The sequence below is a fragment of the Sapajus apella genome, unplaced genomic scaffold (assembly GCF_009761245.1).
Source record: "Sapajus apella isolate SASKATOON/1434 unplaced genomic scaffold, GSC_monkey_1.0 scaffold154, whole genome shotgun sequence".
In the NCBI taxonomy this organism is placed as follows: Eukaryota; Metazoa; Chordata; class Mammalia; order Primates; family Cebidae; genus Sapajus; species Sapajus apella.
This window is the reverse complement of record NW_022437094.1, coordinates 173,026-194,023: the sequence shown is the minus strand read 5'-3', so window position 1 is coordinate 194,023 and position 20,998 is coordinate 173,026. Positions and strand designations below refer to the sequence as shown.

The window sequence follows — 20,998 nt, the reverse complement described above, 5'->3', positions numbered from 1 at the left end:
AGAAGACAATAAGTAAATAAGATCAGAACTGAAGGAGACAGAGACATGAAAAACCCTTCAAAAAATCAATGAATCCAAGAGCTGTTTTTTTAAAAAGATCAACACTCATAGGCGGGTGTTGAACAATGAGAACACATGGACACAGGGAGGGGAGCATCACACACTGGGGTCTGTTGGGGGGAAACAGGGGAGGGGCAGTGGGGGGTGGGCAGTTAGGGAGAGATAGCATGGGGAGAAATGCCAGATATAGGTGATGGGGAGAAAGGCAGCAAATCACACTGCCAAGTGTGTACCTATGGAACAATATTGCATGTTCTTTACATGTACCCCAAAACCTAAAATGCAACAAAAAATACAATAAAAAATAATTTAAAAATCAACAAAATAGACCGCTAGCCAGACTAATAAGAAAAGAATCAAATAGATGCAATAAAAAATGATAAAGACGTTATCACCACCAATGCCACAGAAATACAAACTACCATCAGAGAATACTATAAACTCCTCTACACAAATAAACCAGAAAATCCAGAAGAATTGGATAAATTCTTAGACACTTACACCCTCCCAAGACTAAACCAGGAAGAAGTTGAATCCCTGAACAGACTTAACAAGTTCTGAAATTGAGGCAGCAATTAAAAGCCTACAAACCAAAAAAAGTCCAGGACCAGAAGGTTTCATAGCTGAATTCTACGAGCAGTACAAAGAGGAACTGGTACCATTCTTTCTGAAACTATTCCGAACTCTAAAAGAAGGAATCCTCCCTAACTCATTTTGTGAGGCCAACATCATCCTGATACCAAAACCTGGCAGACACACAACTAAATAAGAAAATTTCAAGCCAATATCCCTGATGAACATTGACGTGAAAATCCTCAAAAAAAAAAAAAAAAAAAATACTGCCAAACGGAATCTAGCAGCACATCAAAAAGCGTATCCATCATGATCAAGTTGGCATCATCCCTGGGATGCAAGGCTGGTTCAACATATGCAAATCAATAAACGTAATCCATTACATAATCAGAACCAAAGACAAAAACCACGATTATCTCCATAGATACAGAGAAGGCGTTTGACAACATTCAACAGTCCTTCATGCTAAAAACTCTCAATAAACTAAGTATCAATGGAACGTACCTTGAAATAATAAAAGCTATTTATGACAAGCCCACAGCCAATATTATACTGAATGGGCAAAAACTGGAAGCATTCCCTTTGAAACCTGGCAAAAGACAAAGATGCCCTCTCTCACCACTCCAATTCAACACAGTATTGGAAGTTCTGGCCAGAGCAGTCAGGTAAGAGAAAGAAATAAAGGGTATTGAAATAGGAAAAGAGGAAGTCAAATTGTCTCTACTTGCAGATAACATGACCATATATTTAGAAGACCCCATTTTTCTGAGCCCAAAATCCCCTTAACCTGATAAGCAACTTCAGTGAAGCCTCAGGATACAAAATCAATGTGTAGAAATCACAAGCATTCCTATACACCAATAATAGAGAGGTAAATCATAAGTGAACTCCCATTCACAATGGCTACAAAGAGAATTAAAATACTTAGGAATAAAACTTACAAGGGATATGAAGGACCTCTTCAAGGAGAACTACAAACCACTGCTTAAGGAAATAAGAGAGGACACAAGCAAATGGAAAAACATTCCATGCTCATGAACAGGAAGAATCAATATCATGAAAATGGCCATACTACCCAAAGTAATCTGTAGATTCAACCCTATCCCCATCAAGCTACCATTGACTTTCTTCACAGAATTGGAAAAAAACACCTTAAATTTCATGTGGAACCAAAGAACAGCCCACATAGCCAAGACAATCTTAAGCAAAAAGAACAAAGCTAGAGGCATGACACTACTTGACTTCAAAGTATACTATAAGGCTACAGTAATCAAAACAGCATGGTACTGGTACCAAAACAGATATATAGACCAATGGAACAGAACAGAGGCCTCAGAAGAATGCCACACATCTACAACCATCTGATCTTTGACAAACCTGACAAAAACAAGCAACGGGGAAAGGATTCTTTCTTTAATAAATGGTGTTGGGAAAACTGGCTAGCCATATGGAAAAAGTTGAAACGGGACCTCTTCCTCATACCTTATACAAAAATTAACTCAAGACAGATTAAAGATTTAGACATAAGACCTAAAACCATAAAAACCATAGAAGAAAACCTAGGTAATACCATTCAGGACATAGGTATGGGCAAAGACTTCATGAATAAAACACCAAAAGCAATGGCAACAAAAGCCAAAATAGAAAAATGGGACCTAATTAAACTAAAGAGCTTCTGCACAGCAAAAGAAACTATCATCAGAGTAAACAGACAACCTACAAAATGGGAGAAAATTGTTGCAATCTACCCATCTGACATAGGACTAGTAACCAGAATCTACAAAGACTTAAACAAATTTACAAGAAAAAAACAACCCCATCAAAAAGTAGACAAAGGATATGAACAGACACTTCTCAAAACAAGACATTTATGCAGCCAACAAACATATGAAAGAAAGCTCATCATCACTGGTCATTAGAGAAATGCAAATCAAAACCACAATGAGATACCATCTCATGCCAGTTAGAATGGTGATCATTAATAAGTCAGGAAAAAACAGATGCTGGAGAGGATGTGGAGAAATAGGAACACGTTATATAGTTGGTGGGAGTGTCAATTAGTTCAACCATTGTGGAAGACAGTGTGGTGATTCCTCAAGGATCTAGAACTAAAAATAGCATTTGACTCAGCAATCCCATTACTGAGTATATACCCAAAGAATTATAAATCATCCTATTATAAAGACACATGGACATGTATTTTATTGCAGCACTGTTCACAATAGCAAAGACTTGGAACCAACTCAAATGCCCATCAATGATAGATGGATAATTAAAATGTGGCATATATGCATCATGGAATACTATGCAGCCATAAAAAAGGATGAGTTCATGTCCTTTCCAGGGACATGGATAAAGCTGGAAACCATCATTCTCAGCAAACTGACACAAGAACAGAAAAGCAAACACCGCATGTTCTAACTCATTAAGTGGGTGTTGAACAATGAGAACACATGGACACAGGCAGGGGAACATCACACCCCCGGGCCTGTTGGGGGATGGGGGAGTAGGGGAGGGATAGCACTAGGAGAAACACCTAATGTAGATGATGGTGTGATGGATGCAGCCAATCATCATGGCATGTGTATACCTATGTACCAAACCTGCACGTTCTACATGTGTACCCCAGAACTTAAAGTATAATAAAAAATAATAATAAGAGCCCTTTCTGAGAAATCCACAGCCAACATCATAATGAATGGGGAAAAGATTAAAGCATTTCCCCTAAGAACTGGAAAAAGACAATTATACCCACTTTTACCACTTTTTTTTTTCTTTTTTGAGGTGGAGTTTCGCTCTGTCACCCAGGCTGGAGTCCAATGGCGTGATCTCAGCTCACTGCAACCTCCACCTCCCAGGTTCAAGCAATTCTCATGCCTCAGCCTCTCGAGTAGCTAATTTTTGTATTATTAGTAGAGACGGGGTTTCTCCACGTTGGTCAGGCTTGTCTCAAGCACCCGACCTCAGGTGATCCACCTGCCTGGGCCTCCCAAAGTGCTAGGATTAAAGGAGTGGGCCACCGCACCCAGCCACACTTTTACCACTTCTATTCAACATAGTCCTACAAGTCCTAGCCAGAGCAATCAGGCAAGAGAAAGAAATAAATGGGATCCAAATTGAAAAAAGGAAATCAAACTATCTCTGTTTATAACTCAGGAATGGAAAATCAAATAGTGCATGTTCTTGCTTATAAGTGGGAGCTAAGCTATGGGTACACAAAGGCATACAGAGTGGTATACTGGACACTGGAGACACAGAAATGGGAAGGAATGGAGAGGGAGATGAGGAAAGAAAAATTACCTATTGGGTATAACGTACACTATTCAAGTGATGAATACACTAAAAGCCCAGACTTGACCACAGCACAATTCATCCATGTAAGCAAAAACCACACATAAAGCTATTGAAATAATAAAATAAAAATACTAAAAAAACCACAAAATTAAAAGTGAATAAAATACTTGTAAATATTTAAAGGAGCTCATTTATTGAAATGCCGTAAGTTTTTCTACTATAATTTTGGCTAGGAAATAAAGTGATTTTTTTAAAAAAAGGAGAGTAAAACAGCAAGAGCAACAAAGGCAGTAACAAGGCCCTCACAAACTCAAGACCCAAGCTACATACATGATTTTCTGCTGAATTAAAACTGTATTAGTTATTAGGTATTAAATAGTAATTAATACTTAATGACAGAAGGTGAGGTAAAAAGAGCTAAAAAGACACTAAATAATCAAAAACAGTTTTCTGAGTCAAATATGGAACCCTTCAAATGGTTTTTGAAAGCCTATAAGCTAACCTATGAATACCAAAACACTGGAATAGCCAGTGGAGACAATCCTGTAACCAGTCATATAAAAAAGTATTCCTTATTGCAGCTATGACCAAAAAATCCTTTCATTAAAGGATTTCCTTAGATTCTTATACTGCAACTCAAAGAGAAACTGTATTCTTCTGTATGACCAGCATGTCCTAAAACTGCTTTCCTTAGTGTTATACCCTTAGAAATAGAGGAGGATCTTCTCTTTCAGCTTAGACCTTAAAATCCAATCCTCTTATTTTATATTGAGCAAACTGAAGATAGACTACATGATTTGTCAGTCCTGGAGTCTCACAGCTAAGCAAAAGTTTACTCATTCTACTATGCCTTCCTATAATGGGCCTTTGAGCCTTCTTGGGGCTCTTTTGGTATGTGGATAGCTATCTATATTTGTTTTTTTGTAGAGCGATGAAGACTGGTATCTCCTACTTCACTATTTTGGTGACATTACCCCCTACTGTGTCTTGTCTGGTTTAAATTTGTGTATACTAACTCCTATGTCAGAAAAGAGAAATCTACTATATTAGTGCAATTATGAGGGACCTGGCATAGTGCCTAACACACTGTGGTTGGCACTTGAACTGGTACATACCAGTTTCCTAAGTCAACCTAATGAAAGCAGCAACCTCTCTTCATCTCACTCCTAGTGGGTCTTAACCTTGACAATAGCTCCCTGCTTTGAAGCACAATAAAACTGGGGCAGCAAATATATTTTTAAAATAAATAAATGCTGCTTAGTGAGATCACTTGGACAGACTCTTTACTTAATTCTGAAAACTATATACTAATAAATAATATATTTCCCTTATCATTGAAAATGTGTTTAAAAGAGTGTTTTGTTAACGCAAATAAGAAAACTTTATTTTGAAAACTTCTGCTGACCTTTTATTGCTCAAAAAATGATACAAATTTACCTACATCTCTACAAAATAAGTCTGCAAAGCATGTCAAGCATTCGGTGCAACACTTTTTCTGTTTCTTACCAGGTCGCGTTGATCCTCCTGTACCAGATCCATTTTGTGTACCAAGCAAAATATTTTGGCATCTGGAGAGTTCTGTAGAATGGCCTCCAGGCATGACTGGTAATAGTGCATGTCCTTTTCCAGTTCGCGGCTTTCCACATCGAAGACATAAATCAGAACCTCCACATTTCGGAATATGTTGTCCCGTTGGCTAGTGAAATAATTTTCCATGAAGGTGTCTTGCCTGGCAGAAAAAAGAAATCTATAGTAAGCAAATCCTAAGTTCAATTACTCCTCCTTATGACCTATTTTTGTTAGCTTGCTCCATGTGAAAGATAATCTTAAGGCTTTAAAGGGCAAATCATAACAAATAAGTCTGGCCTTAAAACCTCCTGAGCCACAACTTGAGCCAACAAAGTAAGTTTGCAAAACACGTCAACCATTTGGTGCAGCCCCTTTTCTGTTTCTTACCAGATCCCTTTGATCCTCCTGTACCAGATCCATTTCTCTGCCCCTCTCCTTATGTTCTAACACTGACTTTTTCTCAATTCCTCAAGTGGCACATGGTTTATCCACTATGTGGCCTTTACACATGCTGTTCACACTGTCTCAGATGCTACCCCCTACCTCTTCATCTAGCTAACTCCTGCTTGTATCTTTAGATTTCAGTTCAATCTATATTTCGTCACAGAAACTGCCCATGGCCTCCTGATAGGTCAATCCTCTCAGCATAGGCTCTTATACCAATACATTTCCCTTATTTCTAACACTTACCACAAGTTATTACACTTGTTTGTGTGAGTTTTTCATTAATACCATTCATTTCCCTAGACAGCAAGTTCCATGTCTGTTACTATTCTTTGTAGTTTCCCGGCTTCTAACAAACTGTTAAGTACTCAATGAAAATTTGCTGAATGAATAACTCAATAGTCAAATATTCTAAACTACATTAAAACAACTCTAATGGTAATTTTTTAACAGAATGTTGCTATTTGCTCCTTAGGCGAAGTGCTGCTTTCCAGGAAGTTCTCAATTACCACTTGGCCAGCAGAAAACAGTAGCATCCTGTAGTAGGAGAAAAAAATCAGGAACCTAGGTTCTAGTCTTGCACCTTGCTATTAATTAGCTGTGTGAACTTGGTAGAATCATAATCTCCCTGGACCTCAGCTGCCTTATCTGTAAAAATGAAGATCATCACATCTTAGTGCCTAAAAGCAAGGGACTAGGGACTAATCTCTTGACACGGATTAGAAAATTAGAACCAACGATAATGAGGAAGGATTTGTATGGAGATAGGTGCTAGGGTATTAAGTGATCTGTCTGCTAGCAGGAATGGAGTCATTTTCTTATAGGGTATTTAGCTACTGCATTATTCTTTCAACAAATATTCATTGAGTACCTACTGTATGGCTGGCTCTATGCGAAGAGGTGGGAAACACTGAGCTAACAATATCTATTTATTTTGTGAGACACTCTGCTATGCAATTTTGTATAAGTCATCTAACTTAATCATCAAAACAACCCTATGAGCTGGTACCATTGCCTTCACTACTGTACAGATGAAGAAACTGTGACTCAGAGAGTTTAAATGATCTACCCAAGATAACACAGCTAACAGAGTTTAGGTGCAAACCTCAATCTAACTCCAAAACCTATGCTCCTATCCACTGTGCAGTGCACACGGCTCCTTCAGCACAAAGATGCAATGGCAATGGCCATAGAGTAGGGAGCACCATGAGCATACATCCACAGTGTGTGTACATTTGTCATGGAATATGTGGTGAATACTTCTCTTACAAAAGGAAGAACTCCTACTCTTCCAAAAAGTAGGTAACTTAGCTACAGAATATGTGCTCAGCATCTGATCCACAGTATTGAGACTGACTGGAGAAAATTATTGAAGTATTGTAACTAAGAACAAAGAAGTATGGTGTGACAGCTAAGAACTCAGCAGTGGGCTGCCTGAGACAGAAACCTAATTTATTCCTCCACAAAAAAAGGGGATAATCGATCCCAAACTATGGATACCTAGATGAAGCTTGGATTAGTGCTATTTAAATATGTCACATACAGAGGGCATTTTCACAATTCCATAAAAGTCAGAGATCTTTATTGACTCAAGTATCAATTTTGAAGTAATTGCTAACCAATCTATTATAAATGATAGTTACTCTACTAGGTATATTCGCCATGCTGATATACTAGATGCCATGATTACTGACATTGGCTTAACAAACAAGTAAGCAGATGGTACTTACCCACCACAATCCCACAGGTTCAATACCAGGTTTCCCAGAAATCGAACATGAGAATGTTCTACATCAACTGGAAGACAAATATGACAAACTAGTAATTATAGCGGGTGTCGTAAAATTCAAAATAAGCAAAGCACTAACCCATAAAATTTAGAAGGACCAAAGTGGAGTGAAATGCTCAAAGCCACAAGAAGAAGGTGATTTTCAGCTTAGTAGCGTGGTTTAGTGGCAAGGTGGGCACCTAAACTACCCTGAGCTACAGAACTGGCTCTCATGTAAGTCATTTTATTTTTTAGTAGTTTAGTACTTAGAGCAGAAACAATCTCTAATTATAATACTAATGTTAATATTTCAACATGTAATAGATGTATACCATTTAATCGATCTTCCCTGTTCCAGCTGCCCCCACCAACTTCCCCCGCCACACACACATTTAAAAAACAGTAAGAAAAACCAAACATAAAACATAACCAAACGAACTCCAGCTATTGATTTCCTTTCCAGTTAATGACCCTAATTTTTTTTCCCACTTTTGACTCCTCTATCGACATTCAATACATTGCTAGTCCTTTGTAATTTCTCTCAATTCCATTCCTTATTTTATAACCCACCACAAACATTAGGGAAGCCCCCTTATCACCTCATGTCTACACTACTACAATACCTCCAAAACTGACCTCCCCACCAAAAAGCCTTACTTACTTTTACTTCATCCTACAGGCTACTACTACCAGGCTCATCTTCTTAACACCACTTTGAACATGTCACTCCCCATTCAAAACACTTTCAATGGCTCCTCCATGCCTATGGGGAGGCATTCAAGGTCCTTCACAATTTGGCTTTCAATCTACCTATACATTCCCCAATGATCCATGTTAATAAAGCCTTTCACTCCAGCCCAATTTGGTTTATTCACAGTACTCCCAAACCCCACTACCTCCCCAACCCCCAAAATACTTTACACCAGGGGTCGCAAACTTGCTAACAGGGGCCAGGCCAGTAAACGTATATGAGCAAAGTTGTCTGCATATGGAGGGTAAACATCTACCCAATGCAATAGCAGAGTGAGCAGCAATTACTAAGGTCTTGTTCATTTGCCATACAGGAATGGAGGGGTTACCAGATCTTTAGGTTTTTCAGCAGTAGTGGGAAATCCAGATTTTTATGAAAACTTTTACATGTTGATAACTAAGTCCCATTTTTAGAAACCATCACATGGGCCAAACAAAACACATCTACAGGCCTTATCCAGGATACAGGCTGCCTGTTTGCGACCTCTGAGTTATACTTCCCTCCCCTGTATTCTTCACCTACTCTGTTCATCTACCTGGAAAGCCCTCCCCATCTTTCTTTCAAAATATATTCATCTTTTAAGACCCAGCCTAAATCCCACCTCCTTTAAAAGCCCTGCCTGGCTACCCCCACTTACCGTCATCTCTCCCTCTGAATTCATTCAAACATTTATTAAGCATCTACTCTCTGCCAGGCACTAAAAATCCCAAGGAGTAATAATGAAAGATTTTATCCTGAAAATTTATCAAAGTCTAGGAATTATCATCTATACAATTTGTGATAATCAATCAACCAATGATATTTTGCCTATGACTATCTCAAAGCTGTTGCTTAAATTAACTGCTATCTAACTTTTGTGCAATTTTATCTTCTTATAAACTACATCATAAGCAGCAGGGCATTATTTTAAAAAGCGTCGGCTTTGTAGTCAAACAAATCTTCATTCAAATATCAGCTCTACCTCTATGTGTGTGACCTTGGGCAAATCACTTAAGCTCTGAGTATTAGTTTCCTCTTCAATTAAAAAAGAAGGGGGGGCAAGGCATAGCATTGACCTCACAGGATTACTATGAGGATTCAATGAGTTATCATAAAGTGCCTGGCACGTAGTAGGTGCTCAAACTACTTCCCTTCTCCCCTTTACTTCCCCCTCCTTGGAAAAGGAATCATATCTTACATGTCTTTGTATTTCCAACAGAGTCTACGAGAGAGTAGGTGCTCAAACTGCTATTAATTTGAAGACTATGTATACGGTCTAGTACTAAAAAAAAATGGAAAGAAGTGCTACTGAGAAAGGGAAAGACAATAACAAAAGAAGTGACAGGATTCAGTGATTGTTTAGACATGGGGCACATGGGATAGAAATCAGGTTTCTACTCCCATATCATAGAAATTATTCTCATCAAGTGACCAATGGCCCCATAACCAAATCCAGTGGACTTTTTAGTCCTTGTCTTACTTTCTGCAGCATGACACTGTTGACTACTCTCTTCTTCTCAAAAAATTCTCTTCTCTTGGTCTCTGATATCATACCTACAACTTCTCTGGCAGATCCTCCCTTACAACTCCTATTCTTCTTTCTGTCCCTTAAATGTTGGAATTCTTCAGGACTCCATCCTTGGCCACCTTCCCCAAGGCAAGCTAGCCTATTCGTATTATTTTATTTACCATTTGGACACTGATGACTCAGAAATAGGTATCTCTAGGACAGATTTCTCTCCTACCTTGCTAACATATATTACAAATCTCCATTTGAATAAACCACAAGTATCCCAAACTCAATGTATCCAAGTATATATAACTCATCAACTCCCCTTTCTTCCTACAAAATCTATTCCTCTTTCAGTCTTCTCTATCTCAGTGAATTCAACCAGTTGCCTAAGCCAAAAGCTCAGTTTCATCCTTCAGTCCACTTTTTTCCTCCTCATTCTCCCTAAATCTACCAGAAAGTCCCATTGACTCTGCCTCTTAAAAGATCTCAAATCCATTTGCTTCTCACCACATCCACTATCATCATCCTAGCCCAAATCAAGCCCCCATCATCTCTTATCTGGTCTACTAAAACAGTTTCCAAACTGATCAACCTGTTTCTAGCTTTGCCTCCCTCCAGCCTATCTATCCTCCATATTACAGATAGAGTGATCTCTCCAAAATGCAGATTTTTATTCTTCTTTAAACAGTAAAAAACCATGTCTCTCTGCATATGCATGAATGTATACATCCAGAAAAGAAAGGGACGGAAGGATAACCTCAAAACTATTATTTGTGGTTGTCCCTAGGAAGTGGGCCTGAGAGTGAGGGAGAAAAGAAGCTTTTTATGCGTCTGTAACGTTTGAATTTTTCACAAGTACTACTTTTGTAATTAAAACTGAAAATTAAAAATAATAAAATATAAATCTGTTCATGTTGCTTTAAAAAAAAAAAACAAAAAAAACAAACATTTCCCTAATCCCTGGGACCTGTAAAATATTGATCTTCTGTTTAAAACTCTCTCTACCCTCAGTTCCTACTACCTAACTTGGCTTTCAATACATTTTATGATCTAACTTCCCACTTCCTGCTTCCCTCTTTAGTCTCATGTCTTTCACATATGGCCTTCTAGTTCTCCTAGTCTTCCTACCCTACTGTCACAAGAACAACCAAAAAGAACCAAGAACAGAGCTTTGGGGAATGACACACACTTACGGGGCAGAAAGAAGAAAATACTATGATAAAGATTTTTTTTAAAGAGGGATGGGATGATTAAAGATAAAGGAAGAAAACCAGGGTAATAGAGCATTAAATAAAAGCCAAGGGAACAGAGAATTTTGAGAAGGTAGGAAATCTTGGAGCCGTCAACAGTGTTTGAGACTAAAATACTTCATAAAAATTTTTATTGACAAGTTTACTATTCCAACAAATACATTTAGCAGCCCCCTAATAAATTAATAATATCACCATCATGTATTCTTACTTCAAATTTCAAAACACAGTAGGCTCTAAGTTTAACAAAATAAAACTGGACTATTTTCAGCAATGAGAAACTAGAAAAACACTAAAACATTAAAGTCAAGGTAATATTTTAGAAGTACTCTTACTACTTTTAAAGAAAATCAGCAACTACATAAAGAGGACTATCAAGTAAAAAGCAATGCACTATATTGAACGTGTCCATAAGTTTAGTAATAGAACCCAGGTATTTCTTTAGCAATGACAAACTAAATGACAAGTTTAGCAATAGAACACAGGTATTTCTTTAGCAATGAGAAGCTAATGATGATATCCTAAAGCCTTAAGACCAACATAACATTTTAAAGTATACTTTCACTACCTGTAAGGGAGATACAATAATTACCAACAAAGTATTAGTAATAAAGGTCCCATTTGATTGAGATATTCTTAAGGGCAAGAGCTCTGTCATGTTCTTTATGCCTGCTACACAAAAAGTTCCAAAAAATACTTGCTGAATAAATGGTTTGCCTTAATGTATAGGGTTCACATAATTTGCAAAGTTCTGTTCACAATAAGACTGCTAGGTTATGTCAAAACTATTTTAAGCAGTTTGAATAGCTCTGAAATGTTGGTTGCAAGACTATTCTCTGGACTCAGGGTTAGTCAACTCTGCCGATCAGCTATATAAGAACATCAACAGCAACTGGACCAGAAAAAAGGTGCTTCAACAAAGTGTGCAGGATTTAAAACAGAAAGAAAAGTAAGTCTACCAGGAATTGTTAGCAGAAGGTAAGCTAGACAGAATGTAGCATAAGGAATAAAGGAAGAGCATAGATTGACATTCCAGCTCTAACACTTCCTAGGGCAGTGATATTAACTTCTAAGTTGTACTTCCTTTTTTATTCTCTAATAAAATGAAGTTAACATCAGAACTAATGTAAATAAAAGAGTACACAAAAGTCTGACAAATAGCAGTTGTTCCATAACTGTTAGCTTTCTCTAATCTACTGAAACCACCAGGGTAATTAGGCCCAGATATTTAACTTGAAAGAAACAGAGTTTTAATCTATTAAATCAAGACAGAGAGAAGTTTGGACAGGTAGACTTTCCAGAGGCCAGAGTCACAGATGTCAATTGTAGAGGCATGACAGGCCATAGGACACTATCCTGACCAAAACTTTTGACCTATAACTTAGATGAAAACTAGATGAGATATTCATCAAAGGTACAAACTGCATGGAGTTAGTAAAGATAGCTAATATGTCAGATATTAGAGTTAGGAAAGATAGCTAATATATCAGATAAGAGAATCAGTAGCTAAAATGAAAATAAGATCCAATCCCTTTTTTAATGGATAAAGGAAAAAAAGAGATTGGACTTGTTCTGGATTTCACAGTTAACAAACAAAGGGTACAGGAACGTATGATGGGCTAAAACAAACAAAACTAAATGATTTAATAGAAATAAGCATGTATTCTTTGATTCAAAATAGTAAATGCACAAGAGTCAGAAGAGTATGTGTTTTAATAACAACATACATGAAAGGGAATTGGGTTTTTTGGTAAGACTCTGCATAATAAAAGTTACTCCAAAAAAGGAAGATACGTGTTAGACCATGCTAACAGCAATGCAATGTCCAGGATAAGAGATGTGATAGGCCCACTCTGTCCTGATCAGACTCCACCTGCATTCAAGTCTCAGTATCTTAAGAAAAATGTAGACAAGTTGAACACATCCTTAAAAATGTTTCAAAATATGTCAAATGAGAAATAGATGGAAGAGCTGGACATGCTTGACTTAAGGAAGACATGATTTGTGAGGCAAGATGGCCAAGGATGTTGGCTCACACCTATAGTCTAAACACTTTGGGAGGCCGAGGCGAGGCAGGTAGATCATCTCAGGTCAGGATTTCGAGACCAAGCCTGGCCAATATGGTGAAACCCCGTCTGTACTAAAAATAAAAAAAATTAGCTGGATGTGGTGGTACACACCTGTAGTCCCAGCTACTTGGGAGGCTAAGGCAGGAGAATCCCTTGAACCGGGAGGTGGAGGTTGCAGTGAGCCGAGATCATACCACTGCACTCCAGCTTGGATGACAGAGCAAGACTCAGTCTCAAAAAAAAAAAAAGATTTGTGAGGCAAGAGATAGCTAGGACAAACTGAGACACTGACTAACCTCAAATATTTTTAGCGGCTTAAGAGAACAGAAAGAGAATAAGCTAACAGAAAAAAACGGGAAATAGGCCAGTCACGATGGCTCACATCTATAATGCCAGCACTTTGGGAGGCCAAGGTGGGCAGACCACTTGACGTCCGGAGTTAGAGACCAGCCTGGCCAACGTGGTGAAGCCTGTCTCTGGTAAAATACAAAAATTAGCCAGGTGTGGTTGTGGGTGCCTGTGATCCCAGGTACTCGTGAGGCTGAGGCATAAGAATCGCCTGAACCCAGGAGGTAGCACTGCACCACTGCACTCCAGCCCAGACAAAAGGGCACAAGACTCCATGTAAAAAAAAATATATATATATATACATTCAAGAAACAGTTTTCTAGTCATCAAAGCTGCCCCAATTATGAAAGTCTACACTTACACTCCAAGCACCGTAAGAACAGAAATGAGGTTTCCTCTCCTTTATTTCCTAGGGTCTGAAACATAATGTGTTTTTAAAATGTTGTTGTTCTTGAAACTTCAGAAACTGTATAGAGTAATGGGTGGCCTGCTCCTAAAAATCAAGGACTAATGCAGAATCCAGAAATGCTTGGATGCTGCAGAATGAAATGGCAGTACAACCCAGAGACAGAAGGGCTCTCCCAGGATCCTACATTCACTGTCCATGGCAGCCTAATTAGTCTATTCTAACACTCAAACTATAAAAGGCAATAACATATTCCCCAAGTCAGAGCCAAAACTCTAATCAGATCATCTATGTGTATCCAGGAAAAGAAATAGCAGAGTACCAACCAGGTTAACCTCTTTCCTTCCCACCACTGTAATTTACCTTTTAACGACGACAAGGCGTTAACTACTGCTTAAAAAAAATCTTAGAATATTTTACTGTTATGCTTGTTAATACCTATGGATTTCCCTTTGTACAACAGTTAAAAATACTCTCCCCTCCAAGACGAACAAACAATGCTTGTTTAAGAAATAGCAGGATAAACAAAAAGTTGGACAAGGGCAATCTACTTCATAAACAACCTAGAAAGAAAAGAACCTCCCCCAAGAGAGAAAGCAGTAGTTAACTGGAATTAGGCCACACCTCTCTGAGAACGAATGCAAAAAGCGTAAATATGCTCCATAACAAATCCCTCAACCTCTGCATCCCCAAGCTACTGCAACCAAGTGTGTTATGCAGATTATTAATAGTTAAGATCACCTGACTTTACAATAAGATAAAACATCTTACTTGTTGCGCCAAGGCGACGTGTGTCTCTGGCAATATAATTTGCAAAGATAATAGACCTCATGCTGGTCTTACCAGACCCACTTTTACCCATCAACAGCACCTAAGGACAAAGTAGGGAAAAAGAAAGGAAACAAGTTAACAATCTAGAGCAAATCAAGTCTAAAGGGATTTATTTGTCTCCTGGATTTTATATTTTCCTGAAATGACAGTATCAACAACCTGGTGTGGATATTTAGAACTAAACTCTTCTCAACCAATGGTGAATGCAGAGATACTTAGAATTCCAGGAGCCAGGCACTTACCTATCACAGGACAAACATCCTTTAGGTGAGAGAATTACAGTGAATTTATGCTACCAACACGCGCTGTTAATATGTTCAGAAACAGAGTAGAGAAATACCACATTAGAAGAAACTAAACACTGTTCTCTCATAATTCAATGTTTTATTAACGGAATTACCTAGCAAAGGATTGCAATATAACTGAAAGTTCTTCCTCCTTTTGCTCAAGGTCAACTTTTCCACCTCTGCCCTTGATTTCATCCCTTCCATTTACCTCTATGCCCTTGTTCCATGTATTACTCTGTCCCTCCTTTTTCTTCTCAAAACCTTCCCATGGCCTGCAGGATGAAGTCCGGAGACTACATATAAGACCCTCCTTGATCTAGTCTATTTACTTCTCATCCCTCATCTCCTGTCGCTCTTGGCCTGGAACTTATAGCTTACAGTCACACTTAACTGAACTGCTGGTAGTCCCTCTGACTGTTCCCAGTCCTCTGGGAGGTCCTGCATCTGTGCCGTTGTTTCATGCAGTACTCTCTGACAGTTAGCTGTCTATTCTCCTTTCTTCTTTCAGCTAAATTGTAGTTATCCTTCAAGACTTGGTTCAGTAATCATTTTCTCAAGAAGCTTTTCTGAGTCTAATGCTTTAGACTGATTCAAGTGTCTTCTGTCCTGCCATGGCACTGTTACTTCCTTGCAAAGACTATGATGCATTGCAATCACTTATTTTGTGGGGGTCTGTCTCTCTCTCAGAAGACTGTAAGCTCCTGAAGGGCAGAGTCCCCTGGTACCTCCAATGCCTAACATAACAGATGCTCAAAGCATGTACATCAAAAGAACAAGCAAGATATCAAAACAAATATATAAAGCAAAAGAGTAACTGACAGTGAGAATTGTCCAAGGGAAAGGGTAGCCTCACGAAGGTAAGCAGCCTTCCTATGAATGTCGGCATCTCACACAGAGAGACCTTGTCAAAGATGCTCTCTACTTTCATACTAAAAGGGAATTTAGTAAAGTGACTTTGGAGAGTCCTTTCTCATCTAGAATTTATGAAATATAGTTCTAATTACCTTGCTTTTGTTATCTTTTTTTTTTTTTTTTCTTTTTGAGACCAAGTCTTTCTCTATCATCCAGGTTGAAGTGCAAAGACATGATCTTGGCTCACTGCAACCTCTGCCTCCCCGGTTCAAGTGATTCTCATGCCTCAGCCACCCCACCTGAGTAGCTGGGATTACAGGCTTGCACCACCATGCCTAGCTAATTTTTTTTTTGTATATTTAGTAAAGACAGGGTTTTGCCATGTTGGTCAGACTCATCTTGGACTCCTGGCCTCAAGTAATCTGTCAGTCTCAGCCTTCCACAGTGCTGGGATTACAGGCATGACCCACAGTGCGCAGCCTTACCTTGCTTTTCAAATGAAGGGAATTTATGTTCTACCTTCAATCCCAAGATATTTCATAAAAATTTCTAATTACAAATATAAGGAGTATTGATGAAAATATACTATACTCAAGCTTGATTTAATCTAACAATTTATGTAACTTTATCTTACTAACGAAATGTTACTGCTGAGCCAGTCTAAAGTTGCCACAAAAAGTTTGCTTGTGTTCTTTAAAATTTTAACGGAAAAACAATAATTGTATATATTTGGGGGGTACTATGAGAGTTCTGATGTATGTATACCATGCAGAATGATTAAATCAAGCTAATTTTTGTTCTTATTCATGTAGAAATTTCTGGTATATTAAGGCATTTTCGATGAAAGCAACTTCGGACAGGCTCACCAAGAACATTCCCTTAGCAAGCTGTAGTTACAGAACTGAATTATTAGATGAAGCTAAGGCTAAATATATTTCCTTTGGTTTTTAATTTATAAAATGTACCTCTTTCAATACCCTATGAAAGATTTACCAAGGCTAATCATGTTAGATAATGATCAAAGTGTTCTATAGGCATTTACTCATTTAAACGTCACAACAATCCTATGATACAGTTAATATTATTACTACCATTTTACAAATGAAGAAACTGAAGCCCCAAAAGGTTAAGAAATTAGCTTGAGCTACACTCTTAGCAATTCTGCCTAAACCCCAATGTGGGGCACAACACTATGAGAGCACAAAGGAAGGTGTGTCCAATTCCATCTAAAGACTTCACATAAGACCTTTTAGTGGTAACATTTGAGTTAGGTTAAAAATAAACGTGCAGACAGAGGCCTGGACAGTGTGTGGTATATGGCTTACACAAAGTACAAATTGATTTGTAAATCTGGAGAAAAGTAAATTCTGTATGGCTGTGATAGGGTGCATACGTGTGGCAGAGGGTTTGGTCAGTAATAGATTTTTAAAGGGCCATGAAGTCATTTGGCTTAGAGAAGTTACTAAAGGTTCTTAAGTATGTGGATGACTCAATCAGATTTCCATATTAGAAAAATTAAATTTCATAGCATAAAAGGGGAAGAGAGTCACAGAGATCACATAGAAGGCTCCTGCAACAGTCCAGAAAAGATGGTGTGTGTGTATATATAGGTGTGTATATATATATATATATATATATATATATAATTATGTATCACAAAGTTCCTGAATATCAACTTCTTACCTTTACCTGCATAGTTTTGATGTATCTAACAGTCTTACCTTTTTCTTCATGGCTGTATTTGGTAGCACCCACCTGCAGATATAAACCAAAAGACAGTTTCCATGATCCAATTCCCTTAGAAATTGAAATTAATGAAATATAAATAAACGTGGAGGTACAAAAAGCATGTTCAGTACAACAGCTGAGTACAGTTGTGTGGAGGACCTCAGATGAATAGAGGCCCCATTTTCTTAAATTATAAAACTGTGTTTATGCTTCCTATCTCCTAAATAGAAGCTCAAGAGATAGGGCCTAGGAAGATTTATTTAGGAATACAAATGAGACATTAAAATTCAAGATTCAATTTTTCATCATCTTAAAGCAACGCAGCTGCTTTAATGAATCAAACAATATCCTCTATTTCTAAAAAGTAAGAGTATATTGAATATCCTCTATTTGAGGATTGAATATCGAATATCCTCTATTTCTAAAAAACATTCAGCCTCCTATTGTTAAAATCTAGAAGCATCTTTTTAGTCCTTCAGCTGTCCTTCCAACCCCTATTTTACTCATCACAGGCACAGGTACATATAACACAAGTCTCAAATTCAGGTACAAACTGGCACAGAAAGCACCCTCAAAACCACTGCTCTCTGACCTGGAAATGCAAATCTTCTTCCTAGTCTATCCCCAAACTGGTGACAGGAAATCTCCTTTACTGATAATTCAAAGCAACTCGACTGCTTTAATCAGACCACTCCCCCAGCACCACCACCAGGAATATCAGCCCCTTCCCAAGGGTTGTTTCTGCCCAGTTAGCACCAATTTGCTTTCCAGTTTATCCTGTTGTCAAAAGCATACCACCGATCAACACTACTGGTATATCGAAGTAATTTATCATTGTGGGGTGGGGAGAAGTTTTCTAATTCACAATACTCTCCTCAATTGGAACACCCCCACTTCCAGGTTTGACATAATACCCTTCACCCACCCAAGCGATCCTTCCGGTTCCCCTAGAGGAGGATCCATTCTCGGCCCCAGATTTTCTTTCTCCATCTTTTTCTCGGAGTCAGAGTCCTCCATTGCGCAACAAGTCTTTTCCAGTCCCTTCTAAATCTTCAGTACTCTTTGGGGGGAGGGGGGGGTTGTTGTTTTCTTGTTCACCCCTCAACCGCCTATTCTCATCGCCTACGGCCCTCAGGACTGCTCTATTCTTGCCTCCGCCTTTGTCCACTGGGGGGCCGCCTTCCCCACGGTTACCTTTATCGCCCCGAACCTGGCCTCAAGGCACGGCCGCGCTGGCTAGCTCAAAGGCCAAGTAATTCGGTGGTACAAAGTAAGAGTTAGAGAATGACAGGAAAAGAGAGGTGAGCTAAGGGTTCGTCCCAAGTTTGGGCCTCAGGCCCCAAGGTCTCGAAACCCAAAGGTAACTTCACCCGCAAAGAATTGGGGACCGCGAAGGCGGAGGCAGCAGAAAGAGCTGACCCTTGACGTAGGCACTAAGCGGTGAACGCCTCAGCTGAGCCGTTGTTTCCTTGCCCGGCAACTCAGGAGAGTCCGCCGGCGGCGACGGTGGTTAAAACCTAACCGCCCGCCCTTCAGGAACCCAGGTACCTCACCGCAGCCACCCGACTGCAGGCCAGGATCACGTGGGCACCTGCCGTAAACCCGGAGTCTGTCACGTGACTGTCGCTACCAAAGGGACGGGCGGGCTGGGAAGAATACCATAGAGACTGCTCCGGGAAAGCCAGAGTGCCGTCTGTTTCATCGTCACATGACCTCGGCTCTGGCTCCGCGCCGCGGGCGGGGCGATGGGAGCACTCAGCCTCTTTAATGTGGGTGGACCTGGCCCCACCCATCCGCTATGGAGAATTAAAGGAGCCGGTGGCAATTTCAGTGCCTCTGAGCTCCCCGTTTTTACTGCTGGTTACCAGTAATGGTTTTTGACCGGGAAGGTCGAGCATTGTCTTTGCCTTCCTGCTTTTTATTGTTAATCCTTGCAATCCAGTTTGTAATTAAATATCTAATACATCCAAAACGCTTAGAACTGTGTCTTCCACATAGCAAATGCTCTAGAAATTATTTACTGCTGAAACCAGGGATTCATCGAGAATTTTAACACACACATTCATCTTCCCACTTGTTTAAAACAGGATGTCTAGGGCTGGAAGTGGTGGGTCATGCCTATAACCACAGCACTTTGGGAGGCCGAGGAAGGAGGATGGCCAGGAGTTCAAGACCAACCTAGACAACATAGCAAGGCCCCATCTGTAAATAAATAAATAAATAAAGTCTACTGGTAGGGATATGCACACCAGAAAAATTCCCCATAGGGTTCAAAGATGTTGCTTCTAGAGACGGGGGTAGGGGTAGGACATGATACATCAGGGGACTATTATTTATCTTAAGCCCTTCTGTGCTATATATATTTCTATAATGTATAAATGATATATAATAACAAGCTATTAATATAACATTTAGTTATATTTAATATAATCAAGTAATATGTTAATATAAATGGTATATTAGTTATGTTATTTTTAATGCGTGTGTAATTGTTAAATATATTATTTATAAGTAATACATTATATATGATATACTACATGTCTTATTTATACATAACTGTGTACATACATAACTTAGATAAGAAAAAAAGGGAAGGAAGGAAGGCAGACTGCAGGAAACAGGGTACTATGGAAACTGCCTTTGCAAAAATTGTAAGTGAGGAAATTATGACAGTGAAAGAGATCAGACTTAACTGACTCCATCTTTCTTCTTACCTTTAAGCTGTCCTTGTTCATTCCTGGGTGTAGGCCGAACTAACCTTGGGAAGGAATTTAGTTTATAGTTTAACTCTGATACAAAATTGATAATAGCCCTTTCCCTCCACCTCCCCCACCCCCAAAAAAAACCGTTTTACCTGGGAACCAGTCGGCCTTTGCAGGACTAACAAATTAGCTACAAGATTAGAAATTACAGCTTAGGGGCCATGCAGCCTCCAGCTGCAAGAGTCTGAACCTCTCCAAATTGCTCCCAGGAATAACATCATGGTTGTAAAACCTAAGATCAGTGCTTCATGTATTTTGCAGACCCTGCATTCAGATGCACCAGCTTATGATATAGGAGGGGGTGGGCAGCGAAGTGCTGGGTAGAGAAAGGCAGGTCTCTGGCTAGGGCTCTACCTTTTGGGTCTGTGCTCAGGGACCTAGGTGAGGGGAGGCACTCCTGCCAAATGTTACAGTTACTTCTAGACGTTGCCAAGGGGTCGCAGCCCCACAGCCTGCCCGTATGCATGCTCCCCCTAGAGGTTTAAGCATGGGGCACTGAAGAAAGGAACCATTC

General features: G+C 39.2%; 1 protein-coding gene across 5 annotated transcripts in view; it reads right to left on the bottom strand.

The window, feature by feature from the left end:
- The window catches only part of RRAGB (Ras related GTP binding B), a 49,504-nt gene extending 30,072 nt beyond the window's left edge, over positions 1-19,432 (bottom strand). Inside the window, exons 1-6 of one of the 5 annotated variants that reach the window (XM_032266104.1) lie at positions 19,382-19,432; positions 17,716-17,749; positions 14,796-14,895; positions 9,637-9,720; positions 7,671-7,737; positions 5,434-5,656 (exon numbers count right to left, since the gene is read on the bottom strand). In XM_032266104.1, coding sequence (XP_032121995.1) covers positions 5,434-5,656; positions 7,671-7,737; positions 9,637-9,720; positions 14,796-14,895; positions 17,716-17,727 — 486 coding nt within the window. In that variant the 5' untranslated portion in view covers positions 17,728-17,749; positions 19,382-19,432. Of the gene's footprint in view, positions 1-5,433; positions 5,657-7,670; positions 7,738-9,636; positions 9,721-14,795; positions 14,896-17,715; positions 17,750-18,647; positions 19,340-19,381 lie in introns of those variants that run through there. The other 4 variants (XM_032266101.1, XM_032266103.1, XM_032266102.1 and 1 more) reach the window with 4 other exon arrangements.
- Positions 19,433-20,998: the final 1,566 nt, after the last annotated feature.